Source organism: Eucalyptus grandis, chromosome 3 (assembly GCF_016545825.1).
Source record: "Eucalyptus grandis isolate ANBG69807.140 chromosome 3, ASM1654582v1, whole genome shotgun sequence".
Taxonomy (NCBI): domain Eukaryota; kingdom Viridiplantae; phylum Streptophyta; class Magnoliopsida; order Myrtales; family Myrtaceae; genus Eucalyptus; species Eucalyptus grandis.
In genome coordinates this window covers 43,934,588-43,949,072 of record NC_052614.1, presented here as the reverse complement: position 1 = coordinate 43,949,072, position 14,485 = coordinate 43,934,588, and the positions used below count along the sequence as shown (strand labels likewise).

At 39.1% G+C, this 14,485-nt stretch overlaps 1 protein-coding gene across 1 annotated transcript; it reads left to right on the top strand.

Annotated features, from left to right (window-relative positions):
* Positions 1–11,219: 11,219 nt before the first annotated feature.
* LOC104436709 lies at positions 11,220–13,139 on the top strand. Its single transcript, XM_039309627.1, has 2 exons — positions 11,220–11,338; positions 11,414–13,139. Exons 1-2 carry the CDS (start codon positions 11,220–11,222, stop codon positions 13,137–13,139), a joined length of 1,845 nt encoding a protein of 614 aa, XP_039165561.1.
* Positions 13,140–14,485: the final 1,346 nt, after the last annotated feature.

The following is a 14,485-nucleotide window of genomic DNA, read 5'->3' as shown; positions in this document are numbered from 1 at the left end:
AACGGAGGGGTGGGCGTTGGCTAGGTGGTGTCGCTGGCTTGGTGAGACATTGCAGCTGGCGTCATTGATGGCGTTGAAGACCACTGGCAGCAAAAGATGACGCTGGCAAAGAAGCAAGGGAGAAGCAGCTTCGGTGATCTTCAGTGCTGGACAACGCACGAAGGAACGAAGATGCTGGTGTCTTCGGTGGACGCGTGGATGAGGGGGTCAACGGTGGGGGTTTTGTGCATGGGTTTGTTGACCAAGGGGAACACTTATAGTGGAGAGGGGCAGCTGTTTGTGGCTTCTGTGGCCGTGAGAGAGAGCTTGAGTGGAAGAGAGGGGTGAAGTGAATTGGTGCTGGCTTCGGTCTTGCTGGCAGTGTGGATGGCAACTTCTCCTGCTGGGTTTCTGGTCTTCAAACAGCTGCCATTGAGATGGGGAAGGGGCTGTCGCACGGTTGAGGGAGAGGATGAGGGAGAGAGAGAGATGGATAGAGATGAGGTTGAGGAGCCCACATGCCTTCATTTTCCACATGTTTATCTCTTCTTTTCCTCACTAAATTTAATGATAGCTGTGCCATCTTTCTTCTTGGTAAACTGCAACTCTGTGGATTCAATAGGTCCTAGAATTCTGGTGGATTTTTTTATAGTTACCCACATGTCTTAGAGTAACTTAACTAGTTGATCTCTAGGAATCTATTTGTGCACATGAGTACAAGAAGTTTGATCACTATCCATCGAAATGAACAAGGTATATTTAGAACCAAGGAAGTTAAGGTCAATAGCATGATTCCGGACCTGATAAACCATTTGGTAATGCAAGGTAACGGCAATAAAATTTGGAGTCTAAGGCACTCCAATAATTTGTAGCTGAACTTTAAGGGCTAAGAAAAGTTGTTGATCTGAGAGAGCCATATTGAAGTTAGGAAGTAGTGTAACAAACACTGCTCCTGCATTGAGGTTAGTTTAAATAGTGCCAATGCAAACATATTGGTAGTCCAAAAGACGGGTGTCTAGAAGGGCCATTCGTGCAACTATGGGTAGCCATTTTCTTCCATGAAAGGATAAAGCAAGTCTAATAACACCAAAGTGAAGGTGTGTATATCCTTGCTATATTCATTGTCTTGGAAAGTCATAAGGGATTTGAAGGGCGATAAAGTGTTCTTGCTAAGTAGCTAGGATCAAATGCTAGTCAAATTTCAAGAACTTGGCATATTCTTTAACTTCTTTAAGAGTATGCTTAATAAGCTGCTTGATAGAATGGACAGGTGAAAAAGAGGATGGTTTAGTAAAAGCAGAATACGGATTTATAAGTGGAATGTGAGTCTCTAAAATTTTACAATCTTCAATGAGGTAGGAAACCTCATAAAAATAGCCAATCTTAGATACATTAGAAGTGTGAAGTTCTCAAGAAAGGCTAAAAGAAATTGGGGCATTCACAATGGTTAGTGTGGAGATTTCTAGAGAATTCTGTCATGGTATGGAAATTCTCCTATTTCTACACTGAATAATCAATTTCAAACTAAAAATGTGCTAAAACATGCCTTGGCTCTAATACCAGAAAATTTGCCTATGATATGAGCTAGGGAAAATGAATAATAAATTTGTAGCAAGTATGCTATCCCACACACACGGCCCTTCCCTAACCTCAAAATAGGGACTACATGTCAACCACCAAATTCCTTTTTATTCTTCAATGCATTATAGAAAATTTTAGAGTAGCAAAATTCTAATGCACAGGTTCTACATTTATAGCAAGTGTAGAGCATAGTATTAAGATTGACTAGAACATGTCTAGTTTTAAAGTATCATACTAGGCAAAAAGGAAGAGAGTTGTTTAGGGATTCATGGCAAAGCACACAATATTATTTCTATGTATAATGCGCTATGCCCCTTAACATTTACATACACCATCTTATATAGGCGTAAAACAACAAACTAGAATTTTATAGACCCCGTTTGGCCAACAAAAACTAATTATTTGCATCTATCGAGTTTTCTACTAACAAACTAACTTCTTCACTTATTATCTCGTTTTTTTTCGCTTATGCTATAGTGTTATAGTATTATGAATAGTATCGAACAGTACATGAACAGTAAGCTAAAATACCAAACAATACATGAACAATACGCTATAATACTAAACAGTACATGAGCAATATGCTACAGTACATCGAATCAAACTTTTTAGCTCCTTTACGTAAATCATCTGCCTCTTTTGTTTAGTCTTGAACAAGTTTTTGGCAGAATCTTCAGTTCCTTCACTAATTGTGCCTATGAATAGGCTTCTTAGAGTTTTCTTTTAAATCATCTAAGTCTTCTCCATCTTTCTGCCTCCAGTTTTTGGCAGAATCTTTAGTTCCTTCACTAATTATGCCTATCAATAGGCTTCTTAGAGTTTTCTTTTGAATCGTCCAAGTTTTCCAGGCTGCTTGTTGATGTTTAGATGTCATATGTACACTTCCACATGTGGTTAATGAAAAGATAAAAAGAAACAAGATGGCAACAAGCCAGGGACGTCACAAAAATAACCTTTGCTGCTCGAGATCCTGGAGATGGAGTCGAGGTCGTGCTATAAGGTTGATCGGCATACTTCGAGAAACAATTTCATATTTTTATACTCATGACTAAAGTTGATCATAAGATGGTTTCAATTTTGCAAATCATCAGTAAATCCGATCACTTTGTGTCCAATAAGCGTCTTCTCTGATGATCGTTTCGCTATTAATACGACTATTACTGACCAAACCATGATGCAGGACGGGTTAAAGAAATGTCGAATCACTCATCACGTGCCAGCTTTGACCAGATTTTATACTAACAATATGGAGAGGAAAGTAGTCGAGCATTAGTTTAAAGCAATAACCTGAAGGACTTATCTTACTTCGTGTGTTTGACGATTAACAACAGAATTGACAGAAAAGAAGGTAGGTGACCATTTAGGTTATTTCTTGCCGATAAACGGATTTGTCTAAATAAAAGCTTCCGACAATTCTAACTATCTAAAATTGATCGAGCAGCAACAGCTCTATTCCTGTTCAGAATCGTTGCCGGACCATTACTAACCGTCTAAAAGATTAAGGTGGAAACCGAAAATGAATGTAGAGCAATCAGAAGGTTAAAGATGGACATCCAACCTTCAGGTTCATTCAAGCTTAAGCTTGAAGATGACTATTTCCGTCGGTTTCACGTGTCTGCCGAAACTGTTGTTAGAATAAAGGGAAAAGACGGAAGGTTACTTCAATGATCGTTAAAGCTGCATAAAGGGTGAAAGCTGAATGAACTTGTACGATAATGTCGAGATGGGAAAGTCACAAGTAATAATCAATTCTTTTATCTTTGGTCCTTTTATTCTCATGCACAAACTCAGAACAGATTAAGCAATCACATGCTATAGAAGAATATCTTACATGGAAGTGATGTCTTGCTTTCTGCAAATGAAAGCAAAGTCTTTACTCATTCACACATTTCGAAAAAACATCATCTTGTAGATTTCTAAACAGCTTCCGATCTCAGAGTTCTTTCGAAAGTTTTCGTTCCATATTAGTACGACATCACATCGCTGAGAAGTCAGTGCTCTAGCTAGCTCAATTCTTGCTTTAACTTTGGTTTATTAAATAAAACAGGCCATGGTTTCAGTTAATTAGTCTCCTATATTTTCAGCATTATACTGGAAAGTTTAGACCGGAACTGCTGCGTGACTAGATCAAAAGTTGAGCATTCAACATTCGGCTTTTACAATCCGTATGAATATTTTGCGTCATTGATGTGAAATCATGCACATTTCAACGTGCTCGAACAATGTACCTTGCACGAGACATGACTGCACAAATCAGAGTTTAAAATTCTTCATGATTGGTAATATTGTTCTCTATGAACATCGAAGATGTGTATCATCAGCTCTTTTGTGGAAAATACAATTGATAATTTAAATAAATAAATAAATAAAACCGTAACCGTCAAAAAGATCATATCAATGTTGAAGATAATGGAGCTCTTACTTTTTCACCACCAGCCGATAGGTATTTATGCGAAATTTCTCCCTTTTGGAAGAAGCAAGTTGAAGAGTCTATAGAGATGACAGACTCACACCTTTAGGTAAAATACTCCAAAAAGTCCTCAATCTATTGCACCATGAAAAATTCAATTGTAAAATTTTAAGTTAGCCAATTTAGTCATAAACATTATGATGATTTTTTTAATGTAATTATTTCAATTAATTTTGCCTGGAAATCTTTGATATGGATGATTTTTAAATTTTTTTATAATTTCTTTTTTAATTTTCTTTATTTTATTTTCTTTTTTAATTTTTTTTATATGGGTGAATGAGGCCCTCGCCTGTGGCTGGGTGCTGGCCATTGCCGAGACCATCCATAGGCAAGAAAAATAAGAAAAAAAATAAAAAAATCGAAAAATTTAAAAAAAAAAAAAAAAAAAAAAAAAAAAAAAAAGTCCAATCATGCCTCATAAGATAGCTGGCATTTACGTTAGTGATTTCAGCTAAAATTGATGGGGGCCTAAATTGGAAAGTTGTCAAAAGGTTTAGATTTAAATTAGCTAAATTGAAAATTTTATGATTAAGTTAGTCATCGTATAATAAGTTTAGGACTTTTGAAAAGTTCCCTTGCCTTTAGCATGATGAGAATAGTAACGCACACAATTATCTCAATCAATTTTTTTTTAGGATTAAAAGTTTTACCGTATTTTTGCTGCCATAACACGTCGAATTTTTCAAATCCATGGCTGCACTTAGGGTTCTTGAAATTCTCCTTACCCTAGATTCGGATATCTTACCAAACTAGTCATTTATGTAATAATTAGGAAAGCAATTGATTTCAATTTATTTTCTAAATGATAAATCAAATGGAAAAAGAATCTTATCCAAAATGAGAAAAGAAAATTCACCAAGATCTATGTGTGATGTTATCGATTAGCGGCACCATTGTTGGTGACGCGGAGTTACTCAATCATAATGTGAATGTGTAAGAATCATCTCTAAAAAAAATAGAGATTTGTAATATGATGCCTCAACGACATGCATAAATGCATACATAGGGAGGTGCAAAGTGACCATATAAACATGCAAGAGGTCAATTACATTGTAACATTACCTAGTATTTATGTGTGTCTAGGGTTAAAGGAGAGACTTAAAACATTATTTATAGAGTATTTAGCTAGGCCCTCTCATCACAAGCTGGCTCAACTCGATCAACACTACTTAGTCCTATATTAGGCTAATTAATAAATTTTATATTTCACTTTATTAGACCAATATCGTAAAACAGTAAATTACAATATCAATTAATATAACTCACATTAAAAAAATCTTGCATTCTCCCACTTTTGTTATATTAATTACAATTGTACTGCATGTGTGCACCTTTATATTGGTCTAGAAATAGTTTTTAATAATCAATCAATCTCAAAAGTCTCAAATACCGAATCATGATGGTAACCACATGTATCCAACTCATAAAGCCTTCCATGGTCATGAGTGTTTTTAACATTATTACTATGAATTCAATATGGTAGTATGGTAGATAGATAGCACAGAGTGATACATTATGTATTATCCCATTTGTCAATAACCATTCATTTATTTATAAAGTTTTCAATCAAGCTATCTCATTATAAGCTAGGCTCAACTCGACTTACACTATCTAACCTCATATTAAACTAATTAAAAAATCTTATATCTCACTTTATTAGACCAATCATGTAAAACAGTCAATTACAATATCAATTAAATTAACTCACATTAAAAAAACTCTTACATTCTCCTATTTTGACTATATTGATTATGATTGTATTGTATGTGTGTACTTTTCCCATGAGAAGTAAATCCAACTTCGTGAGCTTCCCATGGTATGAATGCGCAAGCCCTCTTTCCCTTTTCCCTCTCTCTTCCTTCTTCTTTCCTCTCCATTCTTTTTATCTTCTTTTTTTCCTTCCCTTCCTCACGCAAGCTCTCAGTTTCCTTTAAGAACGAGCGTCCCCTTCTCTTCTCCGTTCTTCTTTGACATTTCAACTTTTTCTCTTTTTTGTGGTCCCACCACTTCTTTTGACCTTGTTAAGGAATCCAAGTATTACAGAACAAATCTGGAAGAGTACATTCTTCCGACGCGCTCGCGCTTCGAACTTTTGAGCTCACAAGACAAAATTCTCCTTTCGTGGAGGACGTCGACGGCGTTGTCCATGAAATTTATGAAGAAGTCTTGAAGATGAGGAAATAGAGATATAGGGAGACAAAGAGGGTGAGGGAGAAGGAGGAAGGAAAGAATAGATCTAGATTTGAAGCTATGAAAGTTGGTGAATGACTGCTGATTGTGCTTTTATGTTATGATGGACCCATCTTTGTGAATGAGCGAGTCTCTACAAATTGTACTAAGTTTATTTATCTTTTCAGATTTACTTATTTTGTGAAATTTGCATTTTTATCTTGAAGTTATGTACCTCTCTTTCATTTGAAATGAAAATTTTCCTTCAACCAAAAAAGAAAATATTGTATGGGTTTTTTAGTGTAATTGAAGGCTAAGAAATATTATAAATATTTTTAATTTATATTATATCGTCTAATCAATAGTAAAATCTTATATTATTTTTTCCATGAACATGGGTTACACCAACCAAATCACCTTAATCTAGTGTCAGATTTATTTCTTCATTCTATTTATTTTATTGTTGGATCACTTATTTCCGCAAGAAAAAGAATTGTTCTGTTGATGCTCCATCAATGTGAAACGATACACGACCCTAATTATTCCACATTCTTTTCATTTATTTATTTTAGAGGCACCTGGACCAAAAAGTGAAGAGCCAGCTGGCGGCCTTGGGGAATCTGCTAAAAAGGACAGGAAAAACTAATGATTAAAAGCATAGTGTAATTAATCTGTCACGTTTTGATAAAAAAAAAATAATAATCTGTCACGAGCGTACGAGCAGCCAAAAAAGTGGAGAAAGGTTGCAAGCGCTAAGCAAGCAAAAACGAGAAAATATTTGGTGGGTTTTACCCTCTACGTAGGCGAAATGTATCACCATACAAAATTCGACACGTGGCAATTTTGGGCCCACCTGTCAGCGCCCACTCTCCCCATTAACTCCGTTTCTCTCCCGTTTACCCTCTCTCCTCCCCCTCCGTTTCTGCCCACAAAAACCAGCTGTTTATTCGGAGAAAGGATGTCGATTGTCCTCTCTCCCTCTCTCTTTCTCTCTCTTCTACTCCCGATTTTGTACAAGGAAGAAACCATCCTCTCACGAACGGAGAAGGAATTTCGCCAGTGCCCATCTGCGCGCTCTGCAAGGGTCGATCCTTCACTTCATGCAGTGCCACATTCTAGAGAAAGAGAGGGAGTGCAGTAACGAACAAAAGGGAGCTTTTTTACGCCGTTCCTAGAGAGAGAAAAATGCGTGGGGCTGAGCCGGAGCCGCTGGACATGGTGGGTGTCTAGATCCCGCACCACTTCCGATGCGGTGACGGTGTCAACGGGGTAGACCTACGACCAGTCTAGCATCGAGCCCTAGATCGCCACCGGCAACACTACCTGCCCCGTCACCCGCGCCCCACTCCTCGACTCCACCCTCATCCCCAACCACACCCTCCGCCGCCTCATCCAGTCCTGGTGTGTCACCAACCGCCTCTCCGACGTGGAGCGCATCCCCACCCCGAAGTAGCCCGCCGACCCTTCCCGCGTCCGCGCCCTCCTCTCCCAGGCTGCCTCCACGTCGTCCGCCGCCGCTGCCCCCGGCTCTCCTCCTTCCATAATAGACTCGCTCCAAGTGCCGTCGCCGGACTCGTCATCTTCCTCAAGCAAGACGATTGTCAAGGCAGTGGCGGCCGCTGTGGCCAGCCATGGACAACGCTTGCTCGACCTCAAACTCGGAGCTTTGGTTAGCGCTCGAGTTTCGAGCTCGGCCTCAATCTATCTCACCACAAACGAAGCTCAACGCAGTCTCCATCTGGCGGCACGCCATCCCTCCTTGACCTGAAGCAGCCATGAGCCGACTCGAGCTCAAGCCATGGCAGACGCAAGAAAAAAGAAAAGAGAAGTGGAGAGAGAAGAGGAGGAGAAATAGTTGTGGGCAGAAACAGAGGAGAGGAGAGAGGGTAAACGGGAGAGAGATGGAGTTAATGGGGGAGAGTGGACGCTGACAGGTGGGCCCAAAATTGCCACATGTCGAATTTTGTAAGGTGATACATTTTGCCTACGTGGAAGGTAAAACCCACCCAATATTTTCTCAAGCATAAACACTCTCTTATCCTCATAATCACGAATTAAATATAATATGACTATCATTGTGAAAATCTTGGATATTTTATTAATTATTCGACAAAACGTGTGCTTAAGTTGGTCTCTACTGTAAGGAAGGAATGTTTTCTGGGCTTTAAAACATTGGAGGACAATCATTATTTAAGGCTTTCTTGATCTACTGCTTTCGGGTACGAAAACTCTGTGGACATTGTGCTGGTCGGGCTCGAGCGGGGCGTCGCATAAAGGTCCGTTCGCAACTTCTATCCGTCTTTCTTTCCAGTTTTAATTTGTGTACTTCGATTGTGTTTTAGTTTTATTTTATTTGCTAGTCTTAATTGATTATTCGTATACCATTACATCATCTTCTCAATATACAGTATAATCTTTTGTCCAAGTTCTTGCAAAGTGTCTTATCACGCATAAACCAAAAGATAAACAAGAATCGGTCCTTTCAATTCTGAAGCATGTAATTTTGACAGTGGTGATTCACCAATCAAGATCATGACACCATCTTTAAGGGAATTGGACAAAAATTAGAATATATTTTCTATACAAAAGAATATGTTTATATCAGATTAAGAAGAGATGTGTCTGCTGAACACACACAATAATTAAATTGGGTAGAACAGTTCACTTCCATCAGACATTTTTGCCTAAAAAATTTAACATTTCTTGACATGCTATATATCCATGTTGCTCATATATTTTAATGAATTATAATTTAAATCTCCTAATCTAACATGCCATAAAGAAGAAAAATACAAGAGTATCGCAAGGATATCCCTTGCCAACAAACACACCATTCTTGAAAATCACAACCTTGTCAGACTCAAGAACAATCTTAAAGCCCTTCTTACGCTGCAAGTTTGCAGATACAAAATTCTTTCTAACATCGCAAACATGAAATACATTAAGCAGAATAAGTTTCTGCCCGGAAGTGAATTTTAATTCCATGCTTCCTTTTTCCAAGTACTTGGGCAGCAATATGATTTCCCATAAGCGCTTCCTCGGGTTTCCCCTGCATTTGTCTTGAATTGTGATTCCTTATTGCACGCATGAATGGTTGCCCTAGAACGCATCAACCAGTCCAGAAAAGTGATCAGAGCAGCCATATGCAATTCAGTGATCACGTCTATCTCCATCTCTGACCCCATCGCAACAAGTTCATGAGATTCATTCTCATCTGGATTGCTTTGTTGCTATTTTCAGAACTAAAATGCACCACTTTTCGTACGTACATTCCTCAGCACAGTGCTCTCATCTTTCCATAATGAAAGCAAGACCTATTTTTCATCACGAGTCTGGAATTTTTGTAAGAATTCCCTTTTTCTTTCTTGACCGGACTAACAGCCAACTTCCAGAGACGTATGTCTGAGAAGTCAACATTCAGCCAAACCCTAGATGGCCCAAGTGCCAGTCCAGATTAATTATAATCAGGCCCATCCAATGCGCGACGTCCGCTTGAGACCCATGACTTCAAACAACGCTTACATAGGCGTTCTCATATCTAAACCAAATGTTTTCCTTCTGTTTTCCTAAGTGAGACTCTTTTTCGAACATTGACATTACAAACTCTCTAACAAGCTAGCCCAATGCGGTAGTGACTCACACACAAGAGGGAGAAGGTTAAATACACATGTGGGTGGTTTGAATATTGAAATCCCACATTGGATGTCTAGAGCTTAAAGAAGCCATCAATAATAGCTAGTTTGCCCATGCAGCGCTTAAAAGTTTTGAACAAAGGTATAGGTGAAATTAGGTTACTAGATTCAAGTTATGGGTTGCTTCTTGGATCTCCCAACTATGAAGGAACAGAACTATTTCGTGACATGGTCCACTTGAAGCACTTAAAGATCTCTCTCTATCTAGTTAATCACCTTGTGTGAAGGTTCATTCATAATTTAAAAATAATGAAAATCATAATACTTGGCCAGAAATTTTTTTAACTCGAGTTAATGGGATATTGTGCTCTAGCAGAACTTAAACAATTTCCACGACCAACCTATAGGAATTTTTTGCAGTAATCCCCTCATAGAAGAGAACGTAATTTGCATTATCATCAGTACATTCGGTTTCTTTTTATGTAGATAACAATCCCACGTTGAGAAGTTGAATAGTTTATCCTAGTGATGGACCCGATCCTTCAACATAATGAGAATAATAATACATTCAACTATCTAAATCGAACTTTTCTATAATTAAAATTTGTATCATAAATGATCTTTTATCATTGTAGTACATCGAATTTTGCAAATCCAAGGCCATGCCAAGGTTCCCAAAATCTTTTTATCCTTGATTCGGGTATTTTACCGAAGAAGGATTTTACTAAGAAAGAGGAGTCAGCATCGATCTAATTCATAGCCGGACCTGGAACCTTAATCCTAGAGCTTAACAACAAGGAAAACTAATCATCCAGGAAGAAAGTAAGAAAACAACTTATTTCAAACTATTTCCTAAATGAAAAATCAAGAAAAAAAGAATCTCATTTGAAATGAGAGATGGAAATTTGCCAAAATCAGTATGTGGTGATGTTATCGATTAACGGAACCCCTTGTTAGTGATCCTATATTGCTCCATCAATATGTGAATGTATAATAATCCTTTCTAAAGGAAAAACATGTGTAAAAATGTGTGCGTGGCGAGGTGCAAGCGACCGTGTACACATGCAAGGGGTCATATCACAGTAATATTACCTGGTGTCGACAAAAGTTACACCAAGTATCGGTTCACTTATGGCAATTGACACATTTCTGTGCATCTTACAGCTACTGAGCGAAATTGTTCACTGTGGCATCATCTTTTGTCAGCTTGAAAAAGGATCATAAAGTCTTGATTCGGGGCAAGAAGAGGGTCTATCGTCACCTTCTTTTCTCTCCTCATCGGGGGTTATTTCACAAAGACTTGTCGCAGCAATGATGATGAACGGAACAACCACGCATGGAAGGCACAACATAACATACTGTTCTATGGTGCCGGGATGCCCTGAGAAATGGTTGGGGAAGGAGATGATGTGTCTCTGGGACAGCTGGAGCATTCAATTTTTTGTACTGCTCGGCTTGATTTTCCAGATAGTTCTTGCTGTATATGGAAGCCGCAGGAAAACCTCAAGTAGCGAGAGAACCGATTTGTTATTTGGTCATCTTATTCGCTCACCTCTTATTTCGCGACGCTCGCGCTCAGCAGGCTCACGACAGTCAGCCTCAACAAGTACGAGGAAGAGTGCGATACTGAACTAAAAGCATTGTTGGCGCCTGTGATTCTACTGCTGCTGGGGAATCCAGATAGCATCACCGCATATTCAGTGGAAGACAACCGGCTCAGCGTGAGGCGTGTGTTGAACCTCGTCATCACATTTTCTTTTGTGGTCTGCATCCTCAAGCGAAATTGGAAGACCTCCATCCCGATGATACTGTACTTTCCGATATTTGTCGCTGGGATAATCAAGTACGGGGAAACAATTTGGGCGCTCTTTTCTGTGTACGACGAGAACACGAATATGAGAGAAGAGGATTTCAATGAAGCAGAAAAGATGTTCTCTGCACTGGAGAACTTCAAAGTTCCCGGTTTGGATATTTTATTGAGGGCTTACTATCGGTTTGATTGCTTAAAGCCTCACCTTGTGGACTGGCTGAAGCACCCTGTCTTCATGGAGCATCGTAATAAGTTGATCAAAAACTACAGTCCAGAAGACGTATTCTTGACAACCGATATGGAACTTGGTTTCATGTATGACGTCCTCTACACTAAAGCACCAGTTCTTTATACCAAGCGTGGGATCACGCTCCGTGTCATCAGTTATTTCAGTTTGCTGCTGACCTTAGGCGGATTCATGGCGCTTTTCTTTGACGAGCACTGGAGAGGTCCGTATGTTGTCTACACGTTTGTGCTGCTGACAGGAGTCGTGCTTCTGGAAACTTACCAGTTGTTGAAGCTATTCTATTCGGATTGGGTGATTATAATGAATAGGAACCACCTTGATAATACATTGGTCTTGAAGTTTCTGAGATTTCTCGTCAAACGATCTCTGAAGAAGCAAAGGTGGTCTCACAGAATTCAGCAATTTGATTTTTTAGATTTCTGCCTATCCGAGAAACAGCCCTGGCATTTCAAAATCCTCAAACCGTTCGGCAAGGCTGACAAGTTTAAGAGATATTGGTTAACGAAATCTGTGCAAATTCCCCTGTATTTGAAAGAATTATTGCTTGAAGACATGAAAAAATTCGAAACAGAGAGAGCCTGGCAACCTTTCACGAAAAGAGGCGAATGGACACTCGACATTCATAATCGCCGCCATCATGAGTCCCCAGTTAAGCTCAAATGGAGTATCGAGGAGACATTCGATAGAAGCATTATCATATGGTACATTGCAACCTATATCTGCTACGATTCGTGCCCCGAAGATTCAAACCGTTACAAGGCAAGCAAGCTGATATCAGATTACATGATGTTCCTTCTAGTACTACATCCTCACATACTCTCCTTAACCACAGCCAAGCTCACTTGCCAAAATGCTTACACGAAGTTCAAGACGTTCTTGAAGCAAATCCCGAAAGAGCAGCGCGACAGAGAGAACATCCTGAAAATTCTATCAGGAACAGAGTACGACCAAGAAATTCCCTTAAATGGGCACCTCGAACCAGTTATCACCAGAGGGTGGAATGTTGTCGAGGAAGCGCGTACACTCGCGAGAGAGCTGAAAAGTACTACAGACAAATGGGAGCTCATCGGCAGCATTTGGAATGAGATGCTATGTTTCGCAGCATACAATTGCCAGCAATACCACCACACGAAGCTGCTGAGGCAGGGCGGAGAAATCATAACGCACGTGTGGCTACTCCTTTCTCACGAGACGGACAAGTTCAACACCAAGAAGTACATGGATAAGGACAGAGAGATCGAACAGAGATGATCGCATGTTGCTACTGCGTATGAAACTACTTGTTCACAGATCATATATTCTTCTCAGATTATGCATTGTGTCGTACTAGATATGGTCTAGTCAATCATTGACTTTCTTTCTCTTGCATTTTTCCCTTTTGTCCGTCTTCTCCTCTACCCAAATGCAGATCAATGATATCCTGTGATCTGGTTAGGCATTTGATGATGCCTAGACTTCTCATCACAGGTCTGAGTAAACTTTGGACACGAGATATGGTATTAATATCGGATTGCTTATTTTCTTGGGCCGGCTTGAGACGCTTAATCTTCAGACAAGCGAGAGTATCAGTTAATACAGGGGGAGAGAAAATCTAATAGTGCAATAGTGGATTGGTGCTCATTGGCTGGGTTTACTATGGGCTTATTAGAAGCTGACACCTGGACTTATGGCTCATTGACACCTCTAATGCTTATTCTTCTTGTTATTAAGTCATCAATTAGTTTATGTTTACCAAAATGAAAAAACTCCATAGCTTGAAAAAGAGAGATTTGTGCAAGATATGTTTGGAATGTTATCATGCCTGACAGTAAGGCCACATGGATGGGGCATGTTTTCCGTTTCTCTAGCTTACACCCATGCAGTGTTCTAGGAAATTCTTTTAAGGCAACACATGACGCAATGCAACTCCAATGAACTTTAGTGCCATTTTCTTTTTTTTATAATCCTGGAGTACGGATATTGAGGCTTGAATTTATAGAAGCCCACGAACCACAATCATTTGCCCTAAGCAAATCGACTTGAACAGAAGCAATTTGCAGAATACCCCCACCAACTATTTTCGCGACCTAATCTCGCCGCCAATCTCATTCACGAGGAGAGGAAGGGAAAGGTCGGGTTTAGGGATACTTGAACACAAAAATTTCTCACGGTTCTCAACCATAGGGAATTGCACAAACTAACCTAGGAAGTTTATCAAAACAATCACAATCAAGTTCATATCAGAAAATTTCAGAACAAGCATGTAAAGACAGCGAAATTGGGCAATGCCTAATAACAATTTGGTGATGAAAAAATTCCCTAACATGCACGACAGGACAGCAAACAACTTTTAGAAAGAAAATTTTCCTAAATTAGCTACACGTGATTTTACAAAAATCAGACGACAAGCAACAGCATGTCAGAAAATTGTCAAAACGGCAGAACACTCAACTAATATCGCAAGAATTTGTCCTATCGAAACAATTCTAAAAATCATTATATTTTCACACAACATAGCCAACATGTTGACAAACAAGTTTCATTAGGAGACTAAGTGTAAAATCCTTACAGAAAAAAATAGAACAAAAATGTCAAATGTCTATCTAAACAAGAGTTAG

Coding starts and splice junctions, on each gene's coding strand:
- LOC104436709 (XM_039309627.1), top strand. CDS start 11,220: ATGGTTGGGGAAGGAGATGATGTGTCTCTGGGACAGCTGGAGCATTCA. Junction 11,339..11,413: donor AAGCCGCAGGAAAACCTCAA/GTAGCGAGAGAA, acceptor CGCGCTCAGCAG/GCTCACGACAGTCAGCCTCA.